The sequence below is a fragment of the Vanessa atalanta genome, chromosome 26 (assembly GCF_905147765.1).
Source record: "Vanessa atalanta chromosome 26, ilVanAtal1.2, whole genome shotgun sequence".
Classification (NCBI taxonomy): Eukaryota; Metazoa; Arthropoda; class Insecta; order Lepidoptera; family Nymphalidae; genus Vanessa; species Vanessa atalanta.
The window spans coordinates 3579736-3607233 of NC_061896.1; the positions used below are offsets into that span (position 1 = coordinate 3579736).

General features: G+C 31.7%; 1 protein-coding gene across 1 annotated transcript in view; it reads right to left on the minus strand.

The window, feature by feature from the left end:
* The window catches only part of LOC125073900 (serine-rich adhesin for platelets-like), a 63977-nt gene that overhangs the window by 16934 nt on the left and 19545 nt on the right, over nucleotides 1–27498 (minus strand). The window contains exon 2 of the mRNA XM_047684992.1: nucleotides 19–209. Within this exon, the coding sequence (XP_047540948.1) occupies nucleotides 19–209 (191 nt within the window). The remainder of the gene's footprint in view (nucleotides 1–18; nucleotides 210–27498) is intronic.

Consider the following 27498-nt stretch of genomic DNA (forward strand, 5'->3'; position numbering starts at 1 on the left):
CTTCGGTTGATTAATTACCTGTAGATGCGAGTCGTCTTTACATTGCTCTGGTTTGGTGAATTCAGCGTGTAAGGCATGCGTCTTGCCACCGAGAGGAAGGGTTGGAGCCTCGTGCTGCCAATTCTTTTCCTCTTGTCTGAACCCAGGGTTATCGAAGGCGAACTCATCCTTGACTGACTCAGGGTCTGTTGTGAAGACTAGATGCTTGCCTGTTGACAACAAAAAAAATAGTTAAAATTATTTGTTCATTTATTGATTTATAATTTTTATAATACTGTAATGTTTTTTTATAAACACATAACATTTAAGACATATTTGAAATCTTAAGGCCTCACTTCGAGATCGTAAATTCTAAAATTAATGGTGATCGCCCGTGTTTGAACCCGTAATCATTGGTTAAGATGCACGCGTTCTAATCACTGGGCCTCCAATAACTCTCATTATGACGTATCACCTATTGTTTTCTTTACAAACCCTATATTTCGCTACATACATATACAAACATACGTACAATATGTTATCAAATTCAACTTGTAACGTAGAATTACTACCCATTCACTAATGATAACCGTTGAATTGATAATTAATTATATGTTAAAACATATTCGTTGTCAAGTAAAAACAAATTAATTAAAATTAAAATATGTTAAAAAGCCGACCAAGTGCGAGTAGTACTTGCGCACGAAGGGTTCCATACCATTCTTATAAAAAAAGGCAAAAAAATCATGATGTGTTAAATTTAAATATTTTTTTTACTCTGTTTTTTAGTATCTGTTGTTATACCAGCAACAGAAATACATAAGCTGTGAAAATTTCGAATGTCTAACTATAACGGTTAATGAGATACAACAGACGGACCGACGGACGAACAGCGGAGTCTTATAGGGTACCGTTTTACCCTTTGTGTACGGAACCCTAACAAGAAACGACTTTTCGACGAAATGAGAAGTAAGTCGTTACGTAAATTCACATATAAGTGCATATCAACGCGTTATACAAGAGATTGTATTTGGATTGCTGCGTTACAAATCGAAATGTTGAATGATTTCCTTTGGACGTCGGGCGACTCTAGCTGAGATCGTTTAACTAACTATTTATTTAAATAAATAAATAGTTAGATATTTTATTGAGGCTGAAGAGGTATGTTTTATTTTTTGGTTTGGTTTTTATTGTGCCAAGAGGGCACAGATTATTTCGCCAATATCACGTGCGAAAGGTTTTTAATTTGGACGCGATAATTATATTATATTGACCTTTTTGTGTGTTAGATCACCAATCTATTGATTTTCGTAAATTATCCGCGGTATTCCCTGGTGAGATCTATACGAACGGTATGTGAGTTTATGATATGGTGTATATGAATTAGACAGTATTTTCTAAAAATATATATGTAGTCCAGTTAATATTAGCGCACTTCGCTTGGCATGAATAAAAATAATTACAGAGTTTGTTTTTAACATAAAAAAAAAAGATTTCTTACTAGATATATATATAACTAGACTAGATAATATATCATATAAAGTAATTATATTATAATCTCATATTATGTGCGTATCAGATATTATTTATATATTAAAACTAGCTGTACCCGCGACTTCGTGTGCGTTGTTTGAATTTAAGTTATTTGGATATTGTAGCCTGATTTTATTTTTAGTCTATATATATTTCTAAAATAAAAGTAGCCTAAGTTACTCCTTATTACATCCGCTATCTGCCAGTGAAAGTCCCGTCGAAATCGGTTCAACCGTCCCAGAGATTAACCAGAACAAACAGACAGACAGACAGACAGACAGACAAAAATTGTAAAAATGTTATTTTGGTATATGTAGCGTGTATACATACATATCCATTTAGTAAAAATAGGTTATTTCAATAGTACAAACAGACACTCAAATTTTATTATATGTATAGATAAGCTCTTAAAAATCTAAGCGATCAGTCCATGGATTATCTGCATATATTTCCCATCGCATCGCGTATCCGTTAGTGAAATAGCCTTAAACGGCAATCGTTTAGTGAAAGCTGATCAATAGTTAAACGACATACGCCGGTCATTATGAGAGAGAAAAAAAATACCGCAAATATTTATAAAGTTAACTCAGTAGTTAAAAATTAGAAAGTTAGAACGTTTTAATTGGGTTTTATTACATTCATGCTTGCTTTTACAAACGACTTTGCGTTAAATTTGTAATTTTATTATGTTGTAGTTTTCGCCCGCTGCTTTGGCTGCGTGAGACGGTGGGGTTTTTAATATCACGCAACAACAAGCAATCGAACAAACTTACTGACTTTTGCATTAATATTAGTTAGGATAGTGATTAATACGTTTGTATTTTTTTTATCTGAAATAAACAAATTTAAATCTGTATGTGTGTGCTTTCATAGTATCCAATATTCATGTTTTAATTGTAATTTATTTTTGATTAGTTGCGCTTAAAACGATCCCGGCAGCTCGCCTGTTCGAATTTCAGCGTAACGTTACATAACATCCTCACTGACGAGCATGAATTAATAATAAACAAATATTTAAAGAAAAAAAAAAAAAATGTATGATTAGATTTAGAGCACTCGCCTGAAGTCAGTTTTTTTTACAATGTTGGACAAACTGTATTACAGGTTACGAACTTTAAAACTCAATTCTTCTAACTTATTTATGTTATTCTCGAATATTAACTGTTGCTATACTGGCGAATATTCCCAGTGAGAGACCTCCCTTAGGAAGATAGAATAAAATACACACAGTACATACAAACATTACCGTCTTTACCATAGGGCACACGGGGCACGTGCCCAGGGCCCCCATCCTTAGAGGGCCCCGAAGAACCAACAATTTGTTTCACACGTTTATCCTCACGTTGACTGCTATACATTATAATTTCAAAATTGTCATATTTGTAAGAAATAATAACCATATTTATCAAGAAGCTAGTGACGATAGTCGATATTAAAAGTAGTAAGATATAGACGTGATCATTATGATAGAAATAGATATATCAAGCCGTCATAATAAGGTTGTACAACCAATCAGTTTCCTACGAATTTTTGAAAATTACCGCACTATTTATTTGAAATTATACTTAGACCTGGCCTTAAGCAAATTATGTGTAGTAAATATATACCAAAAGGGCCCCATATACATGGGTGCCCAAGGGCCCCAGCATAGCTTGAGACGGCTCTGCATACAAACCAGCCATACCTTTTAAAAATTAAATACTAACACACCTACTTATTGAGTACTGTTACTCTCATTACTTATCTATTAAAAAAAAATTAGGAAGATACAATACGTCGCAACGCTCGGTTAGGTCATACTTATACCGAGGACTTAATACCTTTTAGAAATTAAATACTAACATAGGCATCAACTTATTAAATGTGTATTGTTACTGTTATAAATTTAAAAATAGAATAAATTCTATAATTAAAATTGACAGCTCCTTAAACACAACTCATTTAATATTATTAATATAATTTATAACGTAAGTCTGGTATCGCAACGTAAGGCCTAGTTTTCACTGAGTGAAAAGATTAAGCCTCATTCACACGTATTGTGCTCATTACTATTAACAAAGCTTGTAAAGATTGCGTTCATGTTATGAAGCTATTTTGTAATTAAATTGAATCTGAAATTATAATTATCTACCATTAAGATAATAGCACTTATTTTTTAATTATTAAGAAAAAAAGTTATACCAACATTACGGATTTATACATAAAATATATTAATATACATACGTACTGGCTGTTTTGACTTAGATCTTGGTCAGTTCTAAGTATCTGCCATCATTAAATTAAATATAATTAAATAAAAATTTTATTACGTATATTTTTGTCGGCCCGGTTACCGGCCCTGCCTTTGAAAAACGGAAGTAATATATCTGTAATCCTTCTCTAAATATGGAATGTTTAACACAATAACAATAAACACTGAGCGTTTACAATAAAAAAGAAACGTCAAACGTACGAAGGTTAACAAGAAGAAAAACTAGTGTCGTGAAAGTGGCCCACTTGCTTAGATCTCTATTGAAAGCAACAGTCGATGTAGGTAGGGTGTTGATGTTGAATCGACACGTGTCATTTGTTACGTTCATTATTTTAACAGTATTAAAATAGTTATTATATTTTTTAGTATAGATGATTGTGATTAATCTTTAATATACCTTACAATCCTTTAATTACAACCTTACAATTAAAACTTCATGACTCTATTCAATACATAATAATAATATCATGAAATTGTTTCCAATGTATTTACAATATATTTTATGTAAAATAAAGGTATATTCAGGTACAATTTCAATAGATACTAATAAAAAATTACCTAATACAAATTCAATTCAATCTTGCACGATCGTCCCCTAGACTATTTCAAACGTGTGAATTAACTCGGTACACTGTCATTAGTAAGCGAAACGTTTAGAAAACTATCACCATTACGATATTATCGACTCGACATTATTTATAATTAGTGATTCGTTTGCGTACTAACACCTGCATCACTTGCGATCGTTATCATTTCCTATCAGCTGTTCTTAGAGGTCAATAAACTTTTATATCAATTAACTATTTTTACAAACGAACATTCAAGCTAGTCTCGAGTATCTAATATCTCTAAATCTGACTTGAACTTAAAAGACCGAATGAAGTTGCTGCTATTTCAAAAAAAAATCGTAAAATTAATTGGCATGGCGTCTATGATAAAGTTATTAATTACTTTCATAATATATTTATATAATATTATATACAAGGGTTTAAATAAAAACGCCACGATCATTTGAATTATACAATTCTAACCTAACCTAACCGAACGCATTAAACACAAATCCGATTTTAACAAAACTTTTTGCGTTATATAGTCCGGTTAGTCCCGTCAAGTTAGGGGTAACCCTTGCAATAATCCTAAGAAGCTAAAGAAATTACAAAAAATTAGCAGTAAATTGCTGGGCTAAGGCGTCTTCTCCCTTTAAGGAGTAGGTTTGGAGCATATTCTATTACGCTGCTCCAATACGGGTTGGTGGAATACACATGTGACAAAATTTCGGTGAAATTAGACACATGCAGATTTCCTCACGATGTTTTCCTTCACCGCCGAGCACGAGATGAATTATAAACACAAATTAAGCACATGAAAATTCAGTGGTGCCTGCCTGGATTTGAAAGCGAAATTATCGGTCAAGACGCACGCGTCCTAACCACTGGGGCATCTCGGCTCTTCTTTACATAATGGTTAGGTATACCATTACAATGAAATTGCGAAAAGTCCCGTTCGATCACATGTACGGAAAAAAATATGAATAGTTTCATATGGTATAGGCGATATAGCTTCAAGCTTCATAACGCATAGGGCAGTAATCAAATATAGCAAAGTATAAAATTCGACACGAGCGGAATCGTCGGACACAACTAGTTCAGTGTAAATCTTTGGAAACTATAATATAATTTTATGCTTGTAAAACGCTAGACGTACTGTAACTTAAACATACAATTATCTAACACCCAGGATGAAAATCCTGGGAAGAAGGAACGTTACTCAACCTAAGTCCAATATCCTACGTACCAGGACGTCATAAGCCGTGGCGGATTCATCCTTAGCGTTACATTCACTCTAAAAACGCCGCCTATTATCGAAATTATACACAAATAAAATATTTCGATATCGTTTTTAAGTACATAAAACGATTAAATTATAGCAGAAAATATAATTATTCATATTTTAGAAGATAATAAAATCAATATAGTGTGATTTTGTTTCTTCTAACCCTAATATTACCGCCCTGGACAAAAACCCCGAGTGTAGAGCCAGCGCTGATCATAACTTCAGAGGTTTTGCAAAACTTGTATAAATAAATATTTATTGGGTCAAATATATTAACGATTTTTTTTTAATGCTCCATAATCGAACCATGGAACTTCGCCAGTTTTATTGTTACACTATTATTGATGGTGAACGCATTCGAGTAGTTATTATTATTATTTATTTTGTTAATCTAATATAAATAATATATAAGCGTACATTTTGTGTTATTGGAAATTATAGAAAAGTATTAAAAAAATCACATGAAATGTATCGTTCTCGACATTTCTCGGTACAAATGCCACAATGCTGGGCTGATACTACCCGTCTTTTTAAAGAAATATCTTTGAGTTTATCTGGCTGATTTTTCTTAGTAAAACGACATAAGAACCTTACTGGAAGTTTATAAGTATAAATTAAATTTTAAGCTTATAAAATTATGATTCAAAATCGCTTATAAGAGTCTACATAAATATAATATTTCTTTTGATTGATCGAATGACATCACAATGGTGTGTTCGTAACGACATTGCGATGCGTTTGAAATATAAATTGCAATGTTTCTTTGAATGTCTTAACTAATTTGCAAATAAATGAAGCGGCTATATTGAATTGTCATTGTAATTCAATTTCGTTGTTAAGGAGTGCATTATTTATTTAAAAATGTTTGCTAAGATTTTTGCTTGTTTTTTTTTTTTATCTATTGGCTCGGCTTGGGTGTAGATCCGACTGTAATGCAGTAAAGGCTAACGGCCTGACGTTCTCTACTCCCTTAAGTGTGATGGCGCGTACTATTTACTACATTGTTATGTACATTATTATATATTATGAAAATTGTACGTATTTTTTACTTATTGGTATTCTTTAGTAATAAATAATTTCAATAGCCATGAATTTCGATTGTTTCCTATGACGATGACGTCATATTTTAAGCCCTGTCTGAAAATAATTATAAGAAAACTTGAATTCGTTAATCTCAATTCAAATAAGTGATTAATTTTTTTTTTAATAAAATTCGTACTCAATATATCTTAAATAACATTTCAAAGAGATTCAATATTATTGTGATAAGGACGAGTATTTAAAAGATAGTGTGAGTAAAGAGTTTGTATTTCAGTTGACGTTATACAAGACAAAGAAAAAAATATATATTTATTCAAAACTAAATGATCTCATATAAGAAGTATCCGCGTATAAATGCGGTCGCATATCTTCGATCAATCTATTACTGGAACGTTATAATAAATTATACCGTATAACCTATAACTAATAATATAATTAACCCACAAACACACGCACAGATATATACTTTAAAAAATTTAAGGCGCATACTATTTTCTGACTCATCGCGACATCTCTGAAACTAGATGTCAGATAGACTTGAAATTTAGCATAGTTACGCCTTTCTCGACGTTGATAGGAGTTTTTGGAAATTTCAACTTTAAGGGAGAAATGGGATGGTTGACTTTGTATGAATTTTAGCCGTACGTAGTAGTCAGGGCACGAAGTTAGTTGTACATAATATATATTTTACGGGTTACTGGTACCGAAGTGCTTTAGCCTTTTCGTAGGGAGAATTATCGTTTTAAACTTTTAAATATTAACTTAAGCAGTCTTTAAGTAATTGCAAAGTCCCTTTGATCGATGTTTATTTAACATCTCATTTACATGAAGTACGTATAATATGTATAAAATACGAACATAATGAAAATATGGACATAATGATTTTACTCTATTCAACGACAAATTCGTATATTATATTAAAAATTATAATATAATTAATTAAAAAAATTGGTGTAAAATAAATAAAAATTTCAAGTATGTATTAAATTAATATACATATGTGACATTTTTATTTATTTTTTACTTAATATAAATAATTTCGTGGAGGTCTTCGATAGAACCAAGAAACATATATATAGATCGTTAAAAAATAATTATTTTTAATCGACAACATACATACATCCGCAAAATTTGTGTAATCGATATTTCGATATTAAATCCATGTAATTCAATGACATGACAGTTCAACGGGCCGCCATGTTTGACGATTACGGGTGCGTTCAGAAAATTGTGTAAAGAATGATTATTGTTAGTTTTCACCATGTAAATAGAAAATATACTTTTTTTTACATACATTAGCAGCCTGTAAATTTCCCACTGCTGGGCTAAGGCCTCCTCTCCCTTGAGGAGAAGGATAATCACAACATTTATAAAAAATATATATATGAAAAGTAAATTATAAACCGTATTTGTTTAGTTTTGTTTTTCACGTGAGCAAAGCCGGATTTTAATCTAGAAATATAATAAATTCGCAAAAATTATAAAATATATCAAAATAACACAGCATACCCTCAAAATCGATTTCGTCAACTGACACGACTCACGAGTCAACGGCCGCGTAGGCGTTAAAACCGTACGAACAGCTTAAATATGAATTAAATTAAACATATCAAGATATTAAGAATCACTATATAAGAATAATTTATTTGCACAACAGATTATATATAAATTGAAATTAATGTAACAAAGGAGTACGAATATCTAAACTGCCAGTATTCTAATATGTGATTAAAATTCAAAAACTATGTTCCGTGTAATTGTTTAAACAATTAAGGCTAATATGTAAATTAAACGATCTAATTATGAAGAAACAACCGCATAATATTAAAATTTATAACATTATTTGCAATGATGTTCCTGTGTTTAGCGAGCATACAATTGTAGTCACAATCATGTTTAAATTCTAATTGATTCAGACACAGATACCGAAATAATTATTATTTATTAACTTTTTTTTTGTATTAGAACAAACACGCAAATGATTCTGCCAGTAAGTAGATAAAGGCACCATCCACACATCGGCACTTTGAGAGATGCTAAGTTATACATTCATCACACAATAAATACACCGCATTATATGGTTCACCATACAGATGATTATCTAACATTTGAGTGGATGATATCTATGTACTCAAACTCTTTCTGTTGCATGTCAGTTTTCCATCTCATCATATTATGTGAGTACACAAACTTTTGCACTACTATTTGAACCTGCGACTATACCCGAGATTCATAAAACTTTACCATCGCACTATTTTACTAAAGCACACAACGCCCCCCCCCCCACTTTTACCACTTAGAGAGGTGAATTAAAAAAAAGTATCCTATGTGTGGAACTCAAACTATCTCCATACCAAAATTCATCTAAATCGGTTCTGCGGTTTAAGCCTGAAGAGGTAACAGACAGGCTTACTTTTGCATTTAAAATATTAGTATTGATAATATAATGTCAGTCAATTTATTTAATCATAAGACATTCCGAACCGGTGCGGTCGTAGCTTTAGTTAAAATATTTTGTTAAATGACGTTTCACAAGTGCTTGTAAAAGCCTACTTGAATAAGTATGTTTTGATTTGATTCGTTGGATAACATTTTCCTTATAAATCTGACGAGAAACTATTTTATTTTTGACAAATAGCTAAATGACAGTATTAACAACATTATATATAATTCTTAACGTTTAACGTTCATAAATAGGATTAACAGATAATGATACAATAGTTATTCACGTTACGTCTAATGAGATTAGCAATACTATTGATTGCTGTGTCGTTTTCAAAAGGATCGACCGAAACAAACGATAATATCAAACAACTTAAGTTTAATTTTTTACACTGGCAAGTATTGTTACAAAAAAAAACTTTTTTTTTTTATTCTATTGTTTGAATTCATCTTTATTTTAAATTATTATAATTGAAGAGTATTTTTTATTTTATATTATTGCGTTCTTTTTTTTAATACCCACGAAGTATTTTGAATACGAACAAAAGTCTTCGAATTTTTAAATATTTAAATCATCAATAAAGTATATTCGAATTTTAACATTTGAATTGATCTTTATAAGTTGTAGTTTAACTTAAATTATAGTTGTTGTTCATTATTTTTTCGGTCATAAGCAATTGCGACCGCAATGCAAGTCAAAAATAATCTTAACCGGAAAAGAGTTCAGGCTGCAACATATTAGTGTATGAATTCAGAGACACGTAAATATTATAACAATTGTACAAAATGTAATAATTACTAACGTCCTTAATTATCTTATTATAACAGAAATTATGAAATTAAATAATTGTTAAGGATGGCGTGAAGGCTGTTTATTCCGGGTGAAGACAATAATTCATGTATTTCCAAATTGTTAACTTATTTTTAAAGTATTTACCAGCGAGTTCTTGATTAATATGTATTATTTAGATACACTATTCCACTAATATGCACTATATACATATTTTACTTACAAATTTTCTCTGATAATCGATATTCAAAACGTCATTTTCCCGAATACATAATGAATACTACAGAATATTTATTCGACCAATCACATCACGTCAATTCAAGGTCAAAGTCGTTTATTGGTCTTTACTCCTGCGATTGGATAGTCTTTTATAGAATTAATATTATGTAACATTTTAATTAGTTAAAAAAAAAACAAAAATCGCCTCTTCGATTTTCGAAAAATTAAACTAATGCCTTCTTTAATTAAGTTTTTTTACGAGAACATACTGTAAAGTAACATCTGAACGAAATTTAATTGCACTGCTAGTGTCTCTAAAGTCCGTTTAGTCAGTTTAGTGAAGCGTTTATTTTGTCATTGCACAACCATTACAATTTCAGCGGGCTTGCAATCCGTATTCACGCCATGAAATTATATAATATTGGTCGAGAAATGGCATAATGACTTTTAACAAATCCCTCGTGCGTTTCAATGGTCTTATGCTTTTCCAATACAATCCAATTCTTATTGAGGGCATGACTGGACACAATGGAGACCCATTAAGTTGCCATTATTATATATACCATACCAAGCTTCCCCATGCCTTGGCCTAGTTGTATCCGGGGTGTGTCAAGACAGAGCCATCCATATGTATATGTAGTTAGGATTTTATAAAAGCGCCTGGTTATCAAATTACTTTTAATGTTGATATGGAAGGATTGTTTTTAGTTATTATAGTTATGATTATGACTTTTTATTTTCAAATTGAGAATGTTTAAACGGTCTAGTTTTTAATTTTCTTTTTTTAAATATAACGAGCGTTGTTGGCAATAGTTATGGTAAGGCAACGAAACTTGTTCTATTTTTAATCTGCAATGCACGGTATTAACCAACTAAGCAGTTTAGTAAGATTTGTGCTCATTCAGCTATCATAACCGGTTGTATTGCATATCTCACGGTCGTCGCCATCTTGTTTGACAAGGAATGCAGATAATAACACTCGTGAAAATAATTTATTATATATTGACCTTCACCCGGCGTAAAATGGCTAAGATTTAAAGTATTATGCCATGTTATGCTCTCGAATGCCATTTTTTATTTTAATTATGCATCTGTGGTAACTGTTCTAAAAGATATATGTGAAAAAAGCTCAATGACAAAATACGATAACACGTAATAGCGATTAAGTAAAGAACCATTAAATTTTAATTTTAATTTCTAGAAGGTAATTAATAATGTTAATATACTTTATTGTAAAACCACAAACATAAAATACAAAAGAACAAAAATTTATAAAAATATTTGATGTGCTGTACAACGGGCGGACTTATGGCTAATTAGCTTTCTCCAGATAACCCAAGCAACTACATACGTTATACGTTGTTAAACTGTAACTTATCAAAACAGAATATTAAAGAAAACTTTTTGGGTATCTTAATTTCATGTTGTCTAGGGTTCTTCAGCTCTTTTCTAATTCACAGCGCGCGAAATGTACACTTATATCTTGATGTCAATTGAGTACCCATATTCATGACCTTTCACACTAAACGTACATGTATTTCTGTGAGATTGAAGTAGAGAAATCTCTACTTAGTTCCCCATGTTTGTATCGGTTAGTGATAATCCGGTAAGGAGGACGTTCAGCATCTTTAACTGGACTTTCTTTACATTACACAGTTATTTAGCCGTTGTATTTACGAGTAAGTGTAATATCATGTTTACGACAAACCACCGTTGTGTTATATGACAGAAAATTATAAATAATTCTTAAATAACAGTAAGTCTCATTTCGCTACGAATTCAAGTGTTGTTAATTTAATTAACATGTAATTTAATAATTTAATCAAAGTAATTAATATTTCGATAAAAAATAATTAGTTCTGTTGCTTAAATTATTCAATAATGTCATTTTATAGAAACATTTTTTTTAAATATATTTTAATGTTTCACAAAAATCATTGAATAATAAATAAACTCAAAATAACGTTTATTGTAGAAGAAAAATAAAAAAATACTGTATTTTTTTTATAGTCTGTGCAATATCTTTAACTTAGATATCGTGATTTGATTTTTTCATATCATAAGGAAGGTGTAACCTTCAGTGTGGAATAGGGGCGATTAAAGTAGCAGACATTTAGGTGACATTTCCTTCTGGAAAATAATACCATTTCATTTAGGGGTTTGACTTTATAAAAATACAAATCGATATGAATAAATGCCTCCCTAACTTGTCAACCAAAATGAATTACAAAAACAATATAAGTTTTTATTTTTATTACGAAATAGACGAGATCGTAGTTACGATACGAGTCGATATGATCCCTTAGCCTCTCCGTGGTTTTATTGGGTAAGAATCCCGAACAAAAAAAAGACTGTTTCTGTAATCCCACAGATATTAGCTTGAACAATTAAAAAATTATCTTACGCTAAACTTCAATAAAAAATACTGCACGAGATAATACCGATGATAAAATACAGCTAGTATTTACGTACAGGATATATATAAGTACATTTTAATTGTACATAATTAGCATATCTATATAATATAATTAGCGATCTGTAGCTACTGGATCTATTTTCGGTCGAATATACATTTCAAACGGTATATGTTATCTTCTCTATTTTCTATTGGTCATCGCTGTTCACATCCATCCTATGCCTCCTCATAAACTCCATCCATGTCTTCTTAGGTCGTCCTCACCCCTCCCTCTACGCTCAAACCTTATTCATACCATATGAAAATGAAATTATAATACCAACAATTCAATTACAAAATGATGAATTCCAGTGATAGATGTGCTATCCTCGTGATTAGAAACTGTTACGTATTCAATAGTAGGAATATTGTTTATTTTATTAAGTAATTACGTTGAGAATAATGAACTCAGACGTTTGTTAATATGTTTTCTTAAAAGGTGTGTACTCATCAAGTTCATTTGCATCTATTTAGCAATAACTATGCAAGAACTATTCTGTAAGAACTCACTTCGTATCTCACTGTTACATTCAATATTGCACGTCACTTTCTCAGACAGGTTTCGACGTTATTCCGACAAAATTGCTATACTTTAAAAAAATATGCAATTTTTTTTTTGTTGAATGAATTACATTTCAATAATACATAGAAGTTTGTTTTTCACCATGCAATAAAAGTAAAACGTATAAATTGCAAATACTAGAAATTTTACTCAAGAAAAAATACATATAAAATTATTCAAGTTTAAGAACAAGTCCACAAATAAACTCAAAGATAACGATCGATATGCTAATTTTAGTACCGTGTTAAATAAAAAATAATACGTTTAAAAATCTAGTATTTTTAAACGAACTTTAAATAACTTATGCATTATTTTTTTTACGTTAAAATGGAGAACAATATCTATGTAGGAAAATGTGGAGGTTGATAGGAAGCCTGACAAAATTAAATGGTCATAAGGACAAAAGTCAAATATCATTAAGTTAAAAATTTAATATTGGAATAAAGCCTATCCTTACGACCGTCTTAAAAAGGAGGGTAATATTTTCAGGGCTTATGTATGTGAGTTTGTTCATTCTAACATGTTTATTAAATTCCAAAACAGATCTGTATGTCTGGGGTACTACTTGATTCCAAATGACACTGGCTTTGACGTCATAAATATCGACGAATTATTAGTTTGTTGAGATCAATAATTCCAAGCTCAATTAGAACTAATTTCTCTTATCCTATAGAATTGCAATATTACATTTTATTTCATTTCCGATGTTAACATTTTTATGATATACGTGACCTGATTCTACACTCAGGATTGGCTCCAGGCGAAGGAGCTCCTCAACGATCACCTTAGACGACACGAAATGTTGTACAAACATCTTTTTATGTATTTTTTTAGTATTAATATATTATAGTAAATATGTATGTATATGTATTTATATAGTATATATAAATAATATACGTAGTATATGTATTTTGTGTATTGTATTTTTATGTATGTTTATGTAAGTATTTATATTTTCATATTTTCTATACTACAGTCTGCACTATTTTGCCCGCTACATCACCCTGTCACTCACCTCCATAGGTTGACTGGAAGAAATCTCTTTTAGAGATAAGTCCACCTTTGCCTGTACATATATTACTGTACCATCATTGTAACATATTTTAGTGCAATAAAGAATATTATTTTAAACATAAAGCGCGACGTTTTAATCCGTTATGGTCACATTTACAACTAAGTCGCGTCGACCTTGACACTTCACGCTTACTTGACGAGGTACGGTGTAAACAATTCAATCAGCGTTTAATTACGTCGATTATGAAACGATTTAACGTTAGATGCAATTTTGTTATTCTTAGTAATGCAAATTAAAATTATAATCTTCATTGTAAATCATTTGGGATATATAAATTGAAAAATGCCTTTACTATTATCGGAAATTCATAATATATTGCGATTTATATTCCATCTCACTCCGTGGATGATGTAAATGAATCATTAAGCATTCAAGCGCTTCATGCACTTCAAGCACTCTTAGGAAAGCACTAAAACAATACAGAAATAAAAAATCCCTTAGGTCAGCCAAAACCGCTTAATTCAAATTCAAGCAGTATTTTCAGCGCTGTTGATTGGAATTCAAAGTAACGGTTGATTGTGCTGAGCGAATATATGTCCCTTATCTAATCTGAGCCTCAATTCAAACAACAAATTGACAGTGTATCGTAATCAAAACAAAACAAAATCGTTGCCGTTCTGTTTTCCTATTCTACAAACACAACGATTCAGGTGCGATTCGGTGTAAGTTGGATCGGAATATCATCAAGATCGTATCGTAACCGACATAAATTAGTACATTTGTTTCTAAGTTACGATTAAACTGAGATCCGTACTACTGAAGAAAAAAGGAACACTTATAAGAGCACTTTGTTGTCCTTGTCTGTCTGTCTTTCGATCTAGACCCTTTTTCTCAAATACGTGCAGAGGCGTAAATTTGAATTTAATACCGATAACAGACATCAGTTCTTTAGTCCTGTGAAAAACCAAACCTCTATGTGTACACTATCAAAAAAAATCAAACCTCTATGTATACTAACAAAAGCTATGGCCGTTTGAGTCGCATTTAAATTAAAGGCCGGCAACGCACCTGTAACCCCTGGTGTTGCAGATGTCCATGGGCGGTGGTAATCACTTTCCATCAGGTGAGCCTCCTGCTCGTTTGCCCCCTATATCATTAAAAAAAATAAAATTTGAATATTTATTTGCATGGTGGCGCCAGTGGTGCACTGTCTGACATAAATAAGTACAATTGTTTTTAAGTTACGATTAAACTGAGGTTAAGTTTTGTACGGAATCGTCGAAGTTGGTTCGGAATAAAATCGGGAACGTATCATTACCGTTATAAGTTATAGGTTATACCACTAGGTATTGACCTCCTGTTTCGTACATATGTACGTTCAACGTACGAGCGTACAACGTACGTTCTCGTATTTCTTAAAACCTTCAATGATATTGAATTAAAACTATCTAATAGTGCCTGTGGGTGGATCAAGTCGCACTGCGACTGGTTTTTATATGTTGTGTATATTGATAGACAATCATAGTCTGTAGTGTAGCTCTGCCAATGAAACTAATGCGGTCACATGCGCATGGGGCCCCCTGATCCAAGGTGCCCGACAGGCCACAGATGATACTTTTTTATCAAAACACTTTTACCCAATAAAAGTGAAAAAAACAGCAATGAAAAAGTGTCATTAATTTCGGCACATGCGATACAACCCAACCAGGTTTCTACTGCTTGTCGACTTTTCGTCCAACGCTCAATAGTCCACGATCATTTTCACAATAAGCAAAGGGTAGGCCATCAGATCTTTTTTTTCAGAGTCCCGAAAAATCTAATTACGTCATCATAGTAGTGACACAAAACTATATCGCACACGAATAACATTGCCGTTACATTAAATTGGCATTTTAATTTGGATGCATAATCTTACTTCCCTGTTATACCTCCTAGTATTAAATGCAGTCAAATGCATAGCTCTAAGTTATAGTCTGTAGACCAACCTCGCGAAACCGGATAATCGGAATGCTAATTATAATTATTAATCACAATGATCGTTAAATTAAATTACAACTGTAAAATTATATTCTGTTACGAATTTAGTTGCGATAAAAAAAAAATCTTGTCTATTACTGGTATAAATTATCGCACATACACATAATTATACAGAAAAATTCAATTTCTTGTTTTTAACTGATAAAAAGTACGTATTTATCTATGGAGTTGTCGTCATGCCTATTGTTTCATACGTGTCTACGTGAGCGTATGTTTGCATTGTTAAGAGACGATTTATTTCGTAAATTTATATCACATTACTTTGCTGTTTTGTCATTTCAATACGCGGTACTTGATAAGAATATTTAAAAAAAGAAGTTTCTAATATTGGCTGAATATTTTAAGCAATGGTCAATAAAAAAAAAATACAAACTGTTTAATATTCTGTGGTTTAATTATGAAACATTACAAACCTAAGTATTAGCTTATTATTTAGCTGAGCTATTATCCTGTTAAGTTTTGGCTAAACTAAACATCATTTGATATATCCTAACCAAATCTGTACTAATATTACAAAAGCGAAAGTAACTCTTAGGTTACTTTTTATACCGAACACCAAAGCGAGCGAACCCGCGGACGACGATTAGTATTATGACGTCTCAGTTACTTAGCCGATAATCATGAAACTTTGCTTATAAGTTGTAATATGAACTGCTTCATCCCCTAAACCGTCACACGAGCGTTACCGCGGAGCGAAACTAGTAAGTCACAAAGGAGATGTCATTATCTTATCTTGATTAAACAAGTGATATGCCACAGATAAATATGCGAAGCGTCCAAGACCTGAATATAATATTAAACGTGAAACACTGGCATATTACAACGGAAACAAATCCGTTGTTATTGTTCGAGACACGCGAAGTCTATGAATTTTCATTACTATCCGATGAATGGGTGCCGACTTACACAGTCCAGTGAGCTTCTGACGTTGTTGTTGATTTTATTTACGTTTCGTTGTTTTTTAGGGTTCCGTACAAAAAAGGAGCCCTGAAGAAAAAAAGCAACCCTTATAAGATCACTTCGTTGTTCGTCTGTCTGTCTGTCCGTCAAAGACCCTTTTTAGGTGTATTGAAATTATTACCGAATACATAGGTCTGATGACTACGCTATTAAAAGCTATAGCCGTTTGAGACGCACTTCCCATACGTAAATGGAATCAAAACCTATAGGGCACTTTCCGTTGACCTAGAATGATGAAATTTGGAAAGAAACAATAAGTATAGAAAAAATCAGTGTATGTTTGTCGATCTGCGATGGTACGGAACAGTGAGTGCGCGAGTCCGAATCGCACTTGCCTGGTTTTTTTTTCACTTAACCTGTTTTTACAACTTGATGGATGGATGGATATGAAGTTCCATTAACTACCCGATGGGGCGTCAAAGGCTCTTAGTGCCTTTTCAGCACAACAATTACGTCTAATGTCAAAAACTATACAACTGTATTTATTTGGTCTTAGTTTCCTTGAAAGAATGACCTTATTCTTATGTGATGTAGATAGCCGATTGGCAAATGGGCCACCTGATGGTGAGTGTTCCATATTACATATGGTATATGATATTTCGCAGACCACCACAGCATTACTCCATATACATTGCTACTGTATAAACTCCTCATATCACCAATGCGCCACCAATCTTGGTAATTAAGATGTTATGACCCCGAGGCCTGTAGTGAAACCTTCAAATTTTGTTTGGAGGTAAAATATATAATGAGTATGTTGCAACTGCCCAGACGGTCTTGCACAATGCCCTTTCACCAAAAGGGCTTTGAAGATTCACTCTCAGTGCTTCAATAGCTTGTAAATGTTCTAATAGCCATAGCACAGCTTCCTCTTCTAAGAAAATACGTTAGTTGTCAGATTTCTATGCAGTTCGAAATAAAAAAAAAAAACAAATTCGAAAACGTGGTTGGTTTAAAAACAGTTTTGAATAGACATTTCACAGTCAATTTAACGTGTAGCTTCCACCGGATCGGAATGTGGATTCTAGTGATTAGAACCGACGAGAATCCTCGCTGTATCTCTTTTTTATAAAATGTCTGATAGTTATTTATATCCAAATACTAGCTTCAAGCTTTTTCATCATCTTTACAATATAGTATAACCTGATTTGTTTATAATAAATAAATAATAATATAACCAACACAGTACAATAACATCACAAAGGTTGACTTCTTCTTTTGAGTGCCTTGAGCTTCCGTACCAGAAGAAACTCTTCCTTAAAACGCTTATACCTTAATTCAAAGTTATAAGATGAATCAAAAAGAGTTAAAGGGTATATTTGTAGGATGTCATTGCATTTATTATATAAGTGCGATGCAAGATATTTTAATATTATATGTAATACGAAAAGCTTTCTAATGGAGAGTAAATCACTTTCGGTTATCTATCAATTATGTTAAGCTGACTTAAGCATGTATATGAGTCCCTTTGACACATGCTCACCCACACACACAGAGACCCAACCTTAAATAACCTATGTATACTGTGGTACAGAATAAAGAATAAATAAATATATTTTATATTTAAAAAAAAAGTTCTTATTTATTAACACAGAACATATAGATTATGTACTAGTCTCATACGAAGAGACAAGATATATTTTGATGCAAGTCTCCGCGAACTTTACAAGGCACGGAAATCTTAGGTTCTGGACATGTAATAAAAAAAAAAAAACTTTTTTAAATTTTATTTCATCACAAATATATGCACGACTTAATATTATACTTCGAATCATCTTTTGTTACTTTTGTTGTGTACTAGTTTTGTTTTTTTTTTTTTTTTCATTATGTACTCTTGCATAAAAGAAGGTCGTTGTGTGAACTTGTTTTTGCTGAGACTAAACTAAATTAACAAACGTTCTTTCCTCATTCATTTTATTTCAAGTCGTATCTAAAACAATGATTGTTTAATTACACTCCGACATTGACAAATTGTGGGTTTCAAAGCCGTTTCCATTAACTGATTTGCTCTTGAGAATTTAACTCACTCATAGCTTTTTTTTTATTTCACGTGCATGTTTTACAGCCTTAAGCAGAACCACTAACTGCAAGGTAAAAAAAAATTACTGGAATAAACAGTTGTCTCAAAATGTTATTTGGCGCAAATTAAAGTATGTTAACTTTGTAAGTATTACTGTATGTTGCGATGTCCTTTCTAACTAACCTTGACTATCAAACTAGAGAGGAGGTGCTATATCGAATTAGTGGGTTCACAACAGTTTAATCTCTGTTTCCTTACTTCAGTTTCATAATACGATAAGACTTCACCGACACGATCGGACACATTTCAGGCAAAAGTTCAAAATAAAAAAATAAAAATATAATGTTCATTTCAGAACGTTAATAATAAGAATATAAATTGAAATTCGAAATCCACAACAGCATTATAATTAAAAAGTATATTAAAACACTAAAAATTAACGGCTTTATAAGTATGAGTAATGCTGGTTTCTTCTTTCTAATGTCAAATCACTTATGACAGAGAGGGATCGACCAGTGTTTAACTAAACTCCCGCCAAAACCATTTGTAAGAAGGCCGTGTGTCACACCGAAAGTTATTTAAAATGTTTAATTAACATTTAAAATATAATCTGTTGCGCAACACATAGTTTTCCAATTCGTCATTTGTTTAAGCAGGTGTTTAAAACTATTCAACCTTTAAGCTTTATGCAATAAGAACTAGAATCGTTAAACAAATGTTACATATTTGAAATATTTACTATTATTTATACCTTGATAACAAGATAGATATGATAATTCGCTTTGCGAAGAGAACGCTATGCGTAGGTGCTTGGAATTATAAAGAAAAGGTATTCAAGGTATGGCAGTTCTATTATTAATGATCTTTAGGTCTACGCATATATTTAGGGTTCCGTTTTGCATAATATAAACCCTATAATGTTAGCGGACATTCTTAAGAACTATTATTTTGTATATAGACCGATTATAGATTATAAAATAATTGGCGAACAGTTTTCGAAACATTGCAAAATATTTTAATAAATGCATGAGAAAAATAGTTATATCAGCACAACAAGGGAAAGTCCCTAAATTGAATGATTACTAATTTCATTATTTTTCACCACGTTTTTTTCCTATTGGACGAAGGTCGAAGACATCATCAATCATGAGTTTAAATCATGGGTCGGACCAATAACATCTTATTGGGTATATCTGTCGATAAATTCTCAGACTCGAAGTTGACTTTGTATAAAATCCCGCGCCTCGAAAATCTAAAGCTTTAAGCCGTTCGTCCCACATTTGAACTCTTTCCCATGGGATCGAATTTGTCGTCCCATTGGAGTATGAGCGTTAGAGAATAGAAGTTGCTCTTGTATTTGCCAGTCTTCCTTGAAAATGACCGTCATAGTCGTCATCGTTCAGAGAAATTCTGTCTTCGTCATCCTTAACTAAATTACAGACGATAAAAAGAGACAAAGCTACTGCTACCTCACAAAATATATCAGTATAATAATAACTACACTACGTATGAGTAAACGCCATTTGCCTTGTGGTCACGTTTTTAACATCCTCAAACAATATCCAAGATCACAAATGATGTCATACCATTCTTATGGCGTACGTTACAATACTATATCTAGACATCAATTCATATTAATATGATAATCTTAAAGAAATGACTACGTAATTATAGCTTTGCCATTTTCATTAGTCATAGCGTACGGTAGAGTCAATGATTAGATATTTTAAAATATTATTATTATATAAAATCAAATTAATGTTTCAATTGAAGCATTGCGTGTATTTTTTTGATAGTCAAAGTAAAAAAATACCACCAGTAGCTACTATTAAAACTAACACTCCAGAAAAAACAACACGAGACGAAACAGCGTAAGTCTCAGCGAGATTTTTTGTCAAATTTCATAGTTATTTACAATTTTTTTACACACCTTCAACATATAAGCTATCTATGAATTCAATAATTATACCTTTTGCATACGAACGTTCTTTTAGTTTTTTTTTATTTAGAATACCTTCTATATACCTTCTAATATAACAGTACGTTTCCAACGTTTGTAATGGTTATCCGGTGGAATGTATTTCCATTGTAAAATTCCGCAAACACTTAGTTTTGCTAAGTAATAAGTTTAAGTATAGTATTAAAAATATTATTATTAACTAGATATATATTTTTATATAAACATATACAGGCGACAAAAAAGTGTGAAGTTAGTATAAATGAATAATAACAGAACTAGGTATTTGTTATTTGCTGTTGTTGTATTAGAATTCATCTCAAGTTTAATCAAGGGCAATGAGGAAACCTGCCTTCGTGAGATATTTTTAACGACTTCCAATCAATCGTTGTTCCAAATGATCAATTGAACGTAATATTTCGAGCAGCAAATACACGACTAACTTGATTTATTTACCTTTTAAATTATTAAAACAATATAATTTAATAATCACTGACAGATCTAGTCACAATCTTATGTAATTATAAACAAACGCATCTCTATGTATTAATGCAACAAATGTAAAAGTGGCATTGACCTTAAAAATCAGGCTTTCTCAACTAAACGCGATAATAAAACGCAGAATGTTAAGTAAACGACAGGTAAACGTTATAAAGTGTAGGCACCAACACACGACCTTGCGGCACTCCGTGACCAATCGCGCATGCGGGCCGCGTAGTAAAAACTCAACTTCTGCCAATCACTAACAAATTCGAACCTTGGTTTATTTGATAAGTATTTACTATGTTTTTTGTGGCCAATTGACTCGTCACTGGCGGTAATATCAAAGGTAATGTAATCGTCAATGAGTTTTCAAGTTATGAAGTCTAGCTTAATAGAATATAAAATATATTTTAAGTCATACAAATCCTTGTAAAGAACATATATGTGATAAATATGAATTTTATTTACATAGTAGAAAATATACAATTATAATAAAAGCATTTCAATCAAATAATGACTGATTGTATCAAACGCTTTGCTCAATCCTTTTAGTACGTGGTATTCAGATTTTTTATTGTTGTTACATCTTAAGTCTCCAAACGTGTTATATCTTGTAAAACAATCGTATAAAATTGTATTTTAAGCATCAATCTTTAGATTTTCATAATGCACTATCTATCATGAAATAAGGTTCGAGAACAGAAATTTGAATATAAACATGATAAATTAGAATACAAATCACGACAGCACGAAATGGTGTTCAGATAATCTTCACAGGACAAGGCATTGTATTCAAATTTCTTATCTATCTTTACATAAAGACGTTAGAAGCATTCCCTTCGAACAGACGAAATGATTAAACTTAATCGAAATAGATTTGTTTTGAAATGTTCGAGCACAAGACGTATAAATAAAATTATGTAACAAAAATGTTGTCAAAACTCCTTTATCAAAACGAATATAGTACACTTTGATTGTATAGTAATTTGTATTGGTATAGATGTCTTCTTAATTTCAGGTTTAAATAAAACTTCTAAAAAAAATGTATTTAAAATCTTAGAAATGAGTTACTACTGAGTTTCTCGTCACTTATTTTCGGTAGAATCGACATTGCAAATAGTAGCTTAACTTTTAAAATAGTTCTGTAAAATGACTGAAAAGTGCTTGTAAAAGCCTACTTGAATAAAGTATATTTTGAATTTGAGTTCAGATACAAAACACTACACACAAACACAAACATATACACTCACACTAATAGCTGCTAATAAATATAAATAAGCAAATGTTATAAAATAAATTCAAAATTATTAGCAAACTACCACTTTCCTTAGGTTTAATTGATGACACACTCCTCCTTAAACGTAAATAATACAGTGATTCGTACGTTATGTTATCGTAAATAATTATATGAAAACAAAAATAAGGTGTAAATTTCTGAAACAAATACTACCTCTATAGCCCATGATGGCTGGAAGGGGTACATTTCTAGCAATTGTAAATGATGCAATTTTAGTACCATACCATACGGTCATTAATTTGTACAGAATCATTGTTAATTTCGTTTGTATATATCCTTTTTTTAAATCCTTAGTATAAATCTCCATGAAGAAAACATCGTCTATTAAACTGTTGCCGTTTTGAATGTCACCAAGCGGTTCTTAAGAAACGTGTCTCTTAGAAAGTTTTATCGTATTATTTAAATATTAATACAGGTGTAAAATCCACATGTGTTTTACTAACAAAGTAATTGTTCCATTGTATAACTTGATTGATAGTTTAGTAAACATCACTGATCACACATCCTATTCACTACTAGTCATGAATGTGGAGGGTATATTTAGCTGCTATCCTCTTAGTCTATTTTGGTACAAGTAATCAAATCAAAGTAAATTCCTTGATTTAATATAGAATCATTACACTTATTTGAATGAGAATGTCAGACAGGAATATTTTCTTGTTTAATACTTTACTATTCAGATTCGTATTCGGATTTCGTATATTATTAGAAGTTTAATAAAGAATTAAACAATTACTTAATTTATTTATGTTTATATATTATATTTATTGTATAAATATTATATTGAGTATTGAAGGTGCACAAAAGTAACACGCACAACAATGAATTAAAAAAATATATACTAATAATAGTGTGTAGGTACTAAAACATGTTAAGATTTTGGTCACGTCATAGCACCCTATGACAGCATATTTCCACGAATACAACAATAACTTGTGTGATAGTCGAGGTATGATTTTTAAGTAGCGATAGGCGAAGGAGAAAATTATAAGTCATAATATTAATTTAATTAGCCTTTTTTTTTATTGTAAATTAAGGAAATAGTTTCAATATATTTTAGCATCTTTTAATCTAAGTTATATATGAGGTAACATGTATCAAAATCCATTCTAGTTATTAAGCCATGTATCAAATCTGAATATTACTTTATACGGCTCTTACAAGTACTTCTTAATCGTTCGTTTGATTTTCATAATTTTAAAGTTTACCAACAATTTTGAATTTATATTCTACTGAGAAGAACCGGAAACTCAGTAATTACACTTTTCCACCAAATTTTTTATTACATTAGCAATTAATTTCATTACATTAGCAGCCTGTAAATTTCCCACTGCTGGGCTAAGGCTTCCTCTCCTGAGGAGAAGGTTTGGAGCATATTCCACCACGCTGCTCCAATGCGGGTTGTAAACACACATGTGGCAGAATTTCGTTGAAATTAGTCACATGCAGGTTTCCTCACGATGTTTTCCTTCACCGCCGAGCACGAAATGAATTATAAACACAAATTAAGAACATGAAAATTCAGCGGTGCCTGCCTGGGTTTCAACCCGAAATCATTGTTTAAGATGCACGCGTTCTAACCACTGGGCCATTTCGGCTCTGGATTAATTTCAATGAAGATAAAATTATTATTAATCTTTAAAAAACTAATGTGTTAAAGCCTTGTAGCTCTTCAAAAGACAACCCCCTATATAATATACAATCAATAAAGTATATAACTTATATTAAAAAATCTTTGATTTTACGACCAATATATTTACTATCACGTTTCAAAACTCCCGTCAATTAAATTTCATAATTACGTAATACATCTTACTGCACCGGTCAATCTTGATACTCGTATACAAGTGTAAATGTTTCGCAATTCAATTATCAAAATATTGATGTGTTTTTAAAAGCACTCAAACTGCTAATTAAGCGTTTTAAATGAATAGTTACTGTTAATGTCGTTATTTTGTTTCGTTTTCACTTTTTTTTTTAATGTTCGGACTTCAATGGACAAGTTACGGTGAGAGACTTTCTCCATACTTTCTAGTAGGGACCAGAGTAGTCGTACGTTAGACGGACTATTCTATGAAAATACATGTTATTTTAATTTTTACAGCCTCGTTCGTATGGCTAGTATAAGAAGTGCTGGGCGCAGTATATCCACAAGTCTACCATTCCGTTATATGGAACATCTCGAGATCGCTTACACTGACATCTGTGACACCGTAACGTCGCCTCTGTAGAGATATTTTGGGTAGAGTATGAAACATTCCTTCGCAATTATGAACCAACGCAACGCAACGCAACCCATGAAACAAAATTAAAGTGATAAATCTCGTGCTCGGCGGTGAAGGAAAACATCGTGAGGAAACCAGCATGTGTCTAATTTCAACGAAATTCTGCCACATATGTATTCCACAAACCCGCATTGGAGCAGCGTGGTGGAATATGCTCCAAAACTTCCCCTCAAAGGGAGGCCTTAGCCCAGCAGAAGGAAATTTACGGGCTATTAAAGTAAAAAAATGTATAAAACGGCTAAGACAATAAATATTTTACACGCCTTATTCTACTCTTGCTAAGCAGAGGTTATAATATATCTAGTAATATTAAATTTAGTTTTAATACATGTAGTACTGCTGAAATTATTGCATCACTTAAGCAAGGCAGAAAAACGATTTGTACGACTTATATTATGTTCTTAAACACGTATTTGCTATACTCGTATTTAGCAAACGATTTTAAACCGTGACATGAATAAATTTAACCAAAGTTAAGTAATAGTTAAAATGTATGTTTGTATACAGATATTTGTATACAATTCACATAGAATTTAAGTAAGTCGTCTTTATACGGTCACAGGAAATGAGGTCATGATTTAATGGTACAAAGTAAATGTTTGTGATGTAAAATATCTCGTGTAAATGGACCTTTTATGTACATCTCTGTGTACGGATTAATTAAGAACATATTGGATAATTCGCGTTAGTTTATGTACACATTCGTTATTAAATCTGTATGTTATTAATTGCTCAAGAACCGGTTATTACCAGTTTGATCTGGTATAAAGCCTTCCGAGGTAAGCGATTTCAACACTACCAATTTTCTAGCACCGGTGATTAAGAATTAAAAAAATGCATATGTATATCTATTTTTTTGGTTTAAGTACGATCGAACGCGGGACTTTGGAATCTATAGCTCTTCCACTAGACAACGATGCATTACACACTAGATAGCGACTATATACACCGTGAGAAAATCTAAAACCCGAAATTCAGGTAAATATGTCTAGAAACCTGTAGTGAGCGAGGTGAAATAACCTCCAAACATCAACCTTAACATTCCCAAAAGTGGGATACCAGGCTGTTTTTGTTACCGATAATACTGTATCTTTTATAGTAGTTCTTTAACCTCTTTCGCGAACGAAATATCGTAACAGTGAAATTTTTTGTTACTCTTTAATATAATGTTGTTATTGGTAATAATCTTACGGTATTTCTTAACTTTACGGTGACATAATCTATATTAATAATTTATTGCAGGTCTACAATAGACCCGATCGAAACCTATCCACAATTATAGATCGTTAAAAAATAATTATATTTTAGTCGACATAATTCGTGCAATTCAAGATATTTCTTTAATAAATCCATAAAACTCAATGACATGACAGTTCACGGGCGGCCATGTTTGACGTTTACGGGTGCGTTCAGTAAGTGTGTTCCAAATAATAATTTCGTGCAGAGGTACGGTAAGCTCAAGGTAAACTTATCCAAAATAAATTAGTAATAAATGATAAACCGTATTCGTTTAGTTTTATTTATTTTAACCGCGCGATGCCGGTCCATTTAGTATTAATAAATTTTGAATAGCTCCGTTAAATATCTGATGCTTAAAAAATAAGAACATGTTCTTTAATCATTTCAAATTTACTTTTTAATTTAAGATATGTCTATGAAACATCAACATTGTTATTTTACAATTTAAGGTTTTATATATATTTCTTGGACGTGCGTATTTCTATAATGTGCACGAACGATAATTTTAATGAATGCTTTATATATGAGGCAATATAATGTTTGTCACGTACTTTGTATGTACAAAACATAATACCTAGACTTGTATTAACCTACAAACTCGTTCAGATAATATTTACGCTCTAAAAATTTCGTATCAGTTTTCTTTCTGTATATCATCATAGAACAGAGACTAGATTGAAAATGGAATCTAGAAATGCTACATACTAACTTTTAATTTAAGACAAATTCTTACAATAGATGTGATCATGTACTTAATATTGTTGTGTTCTGGTTTTCAAGGGCGATTGAGCCAGCGTAATTACAAGCGAAAGGGACAAAACATCATCCCAAGTTCGGTGGCGCATTGGCGATGTAAGGAAAGGCTAACATTTGGTGATGACCACTTAACACCAGGTGGTCTATAAACCCGTCCAGCTACCTATTTTATAAAAAAAACAGCAAGGTTTTATCGTTTCGAAACAGCAAAACCAAATTAGTTCGAATTAAAAAAAAAACAAATACGAACAAAAATCAGATTTAATATGTACAAAACATCACCATTACAAATTGCTAACAAATACTTCTGTGGTTCTCTTATGGTTGCTATCAAATATTTGTTG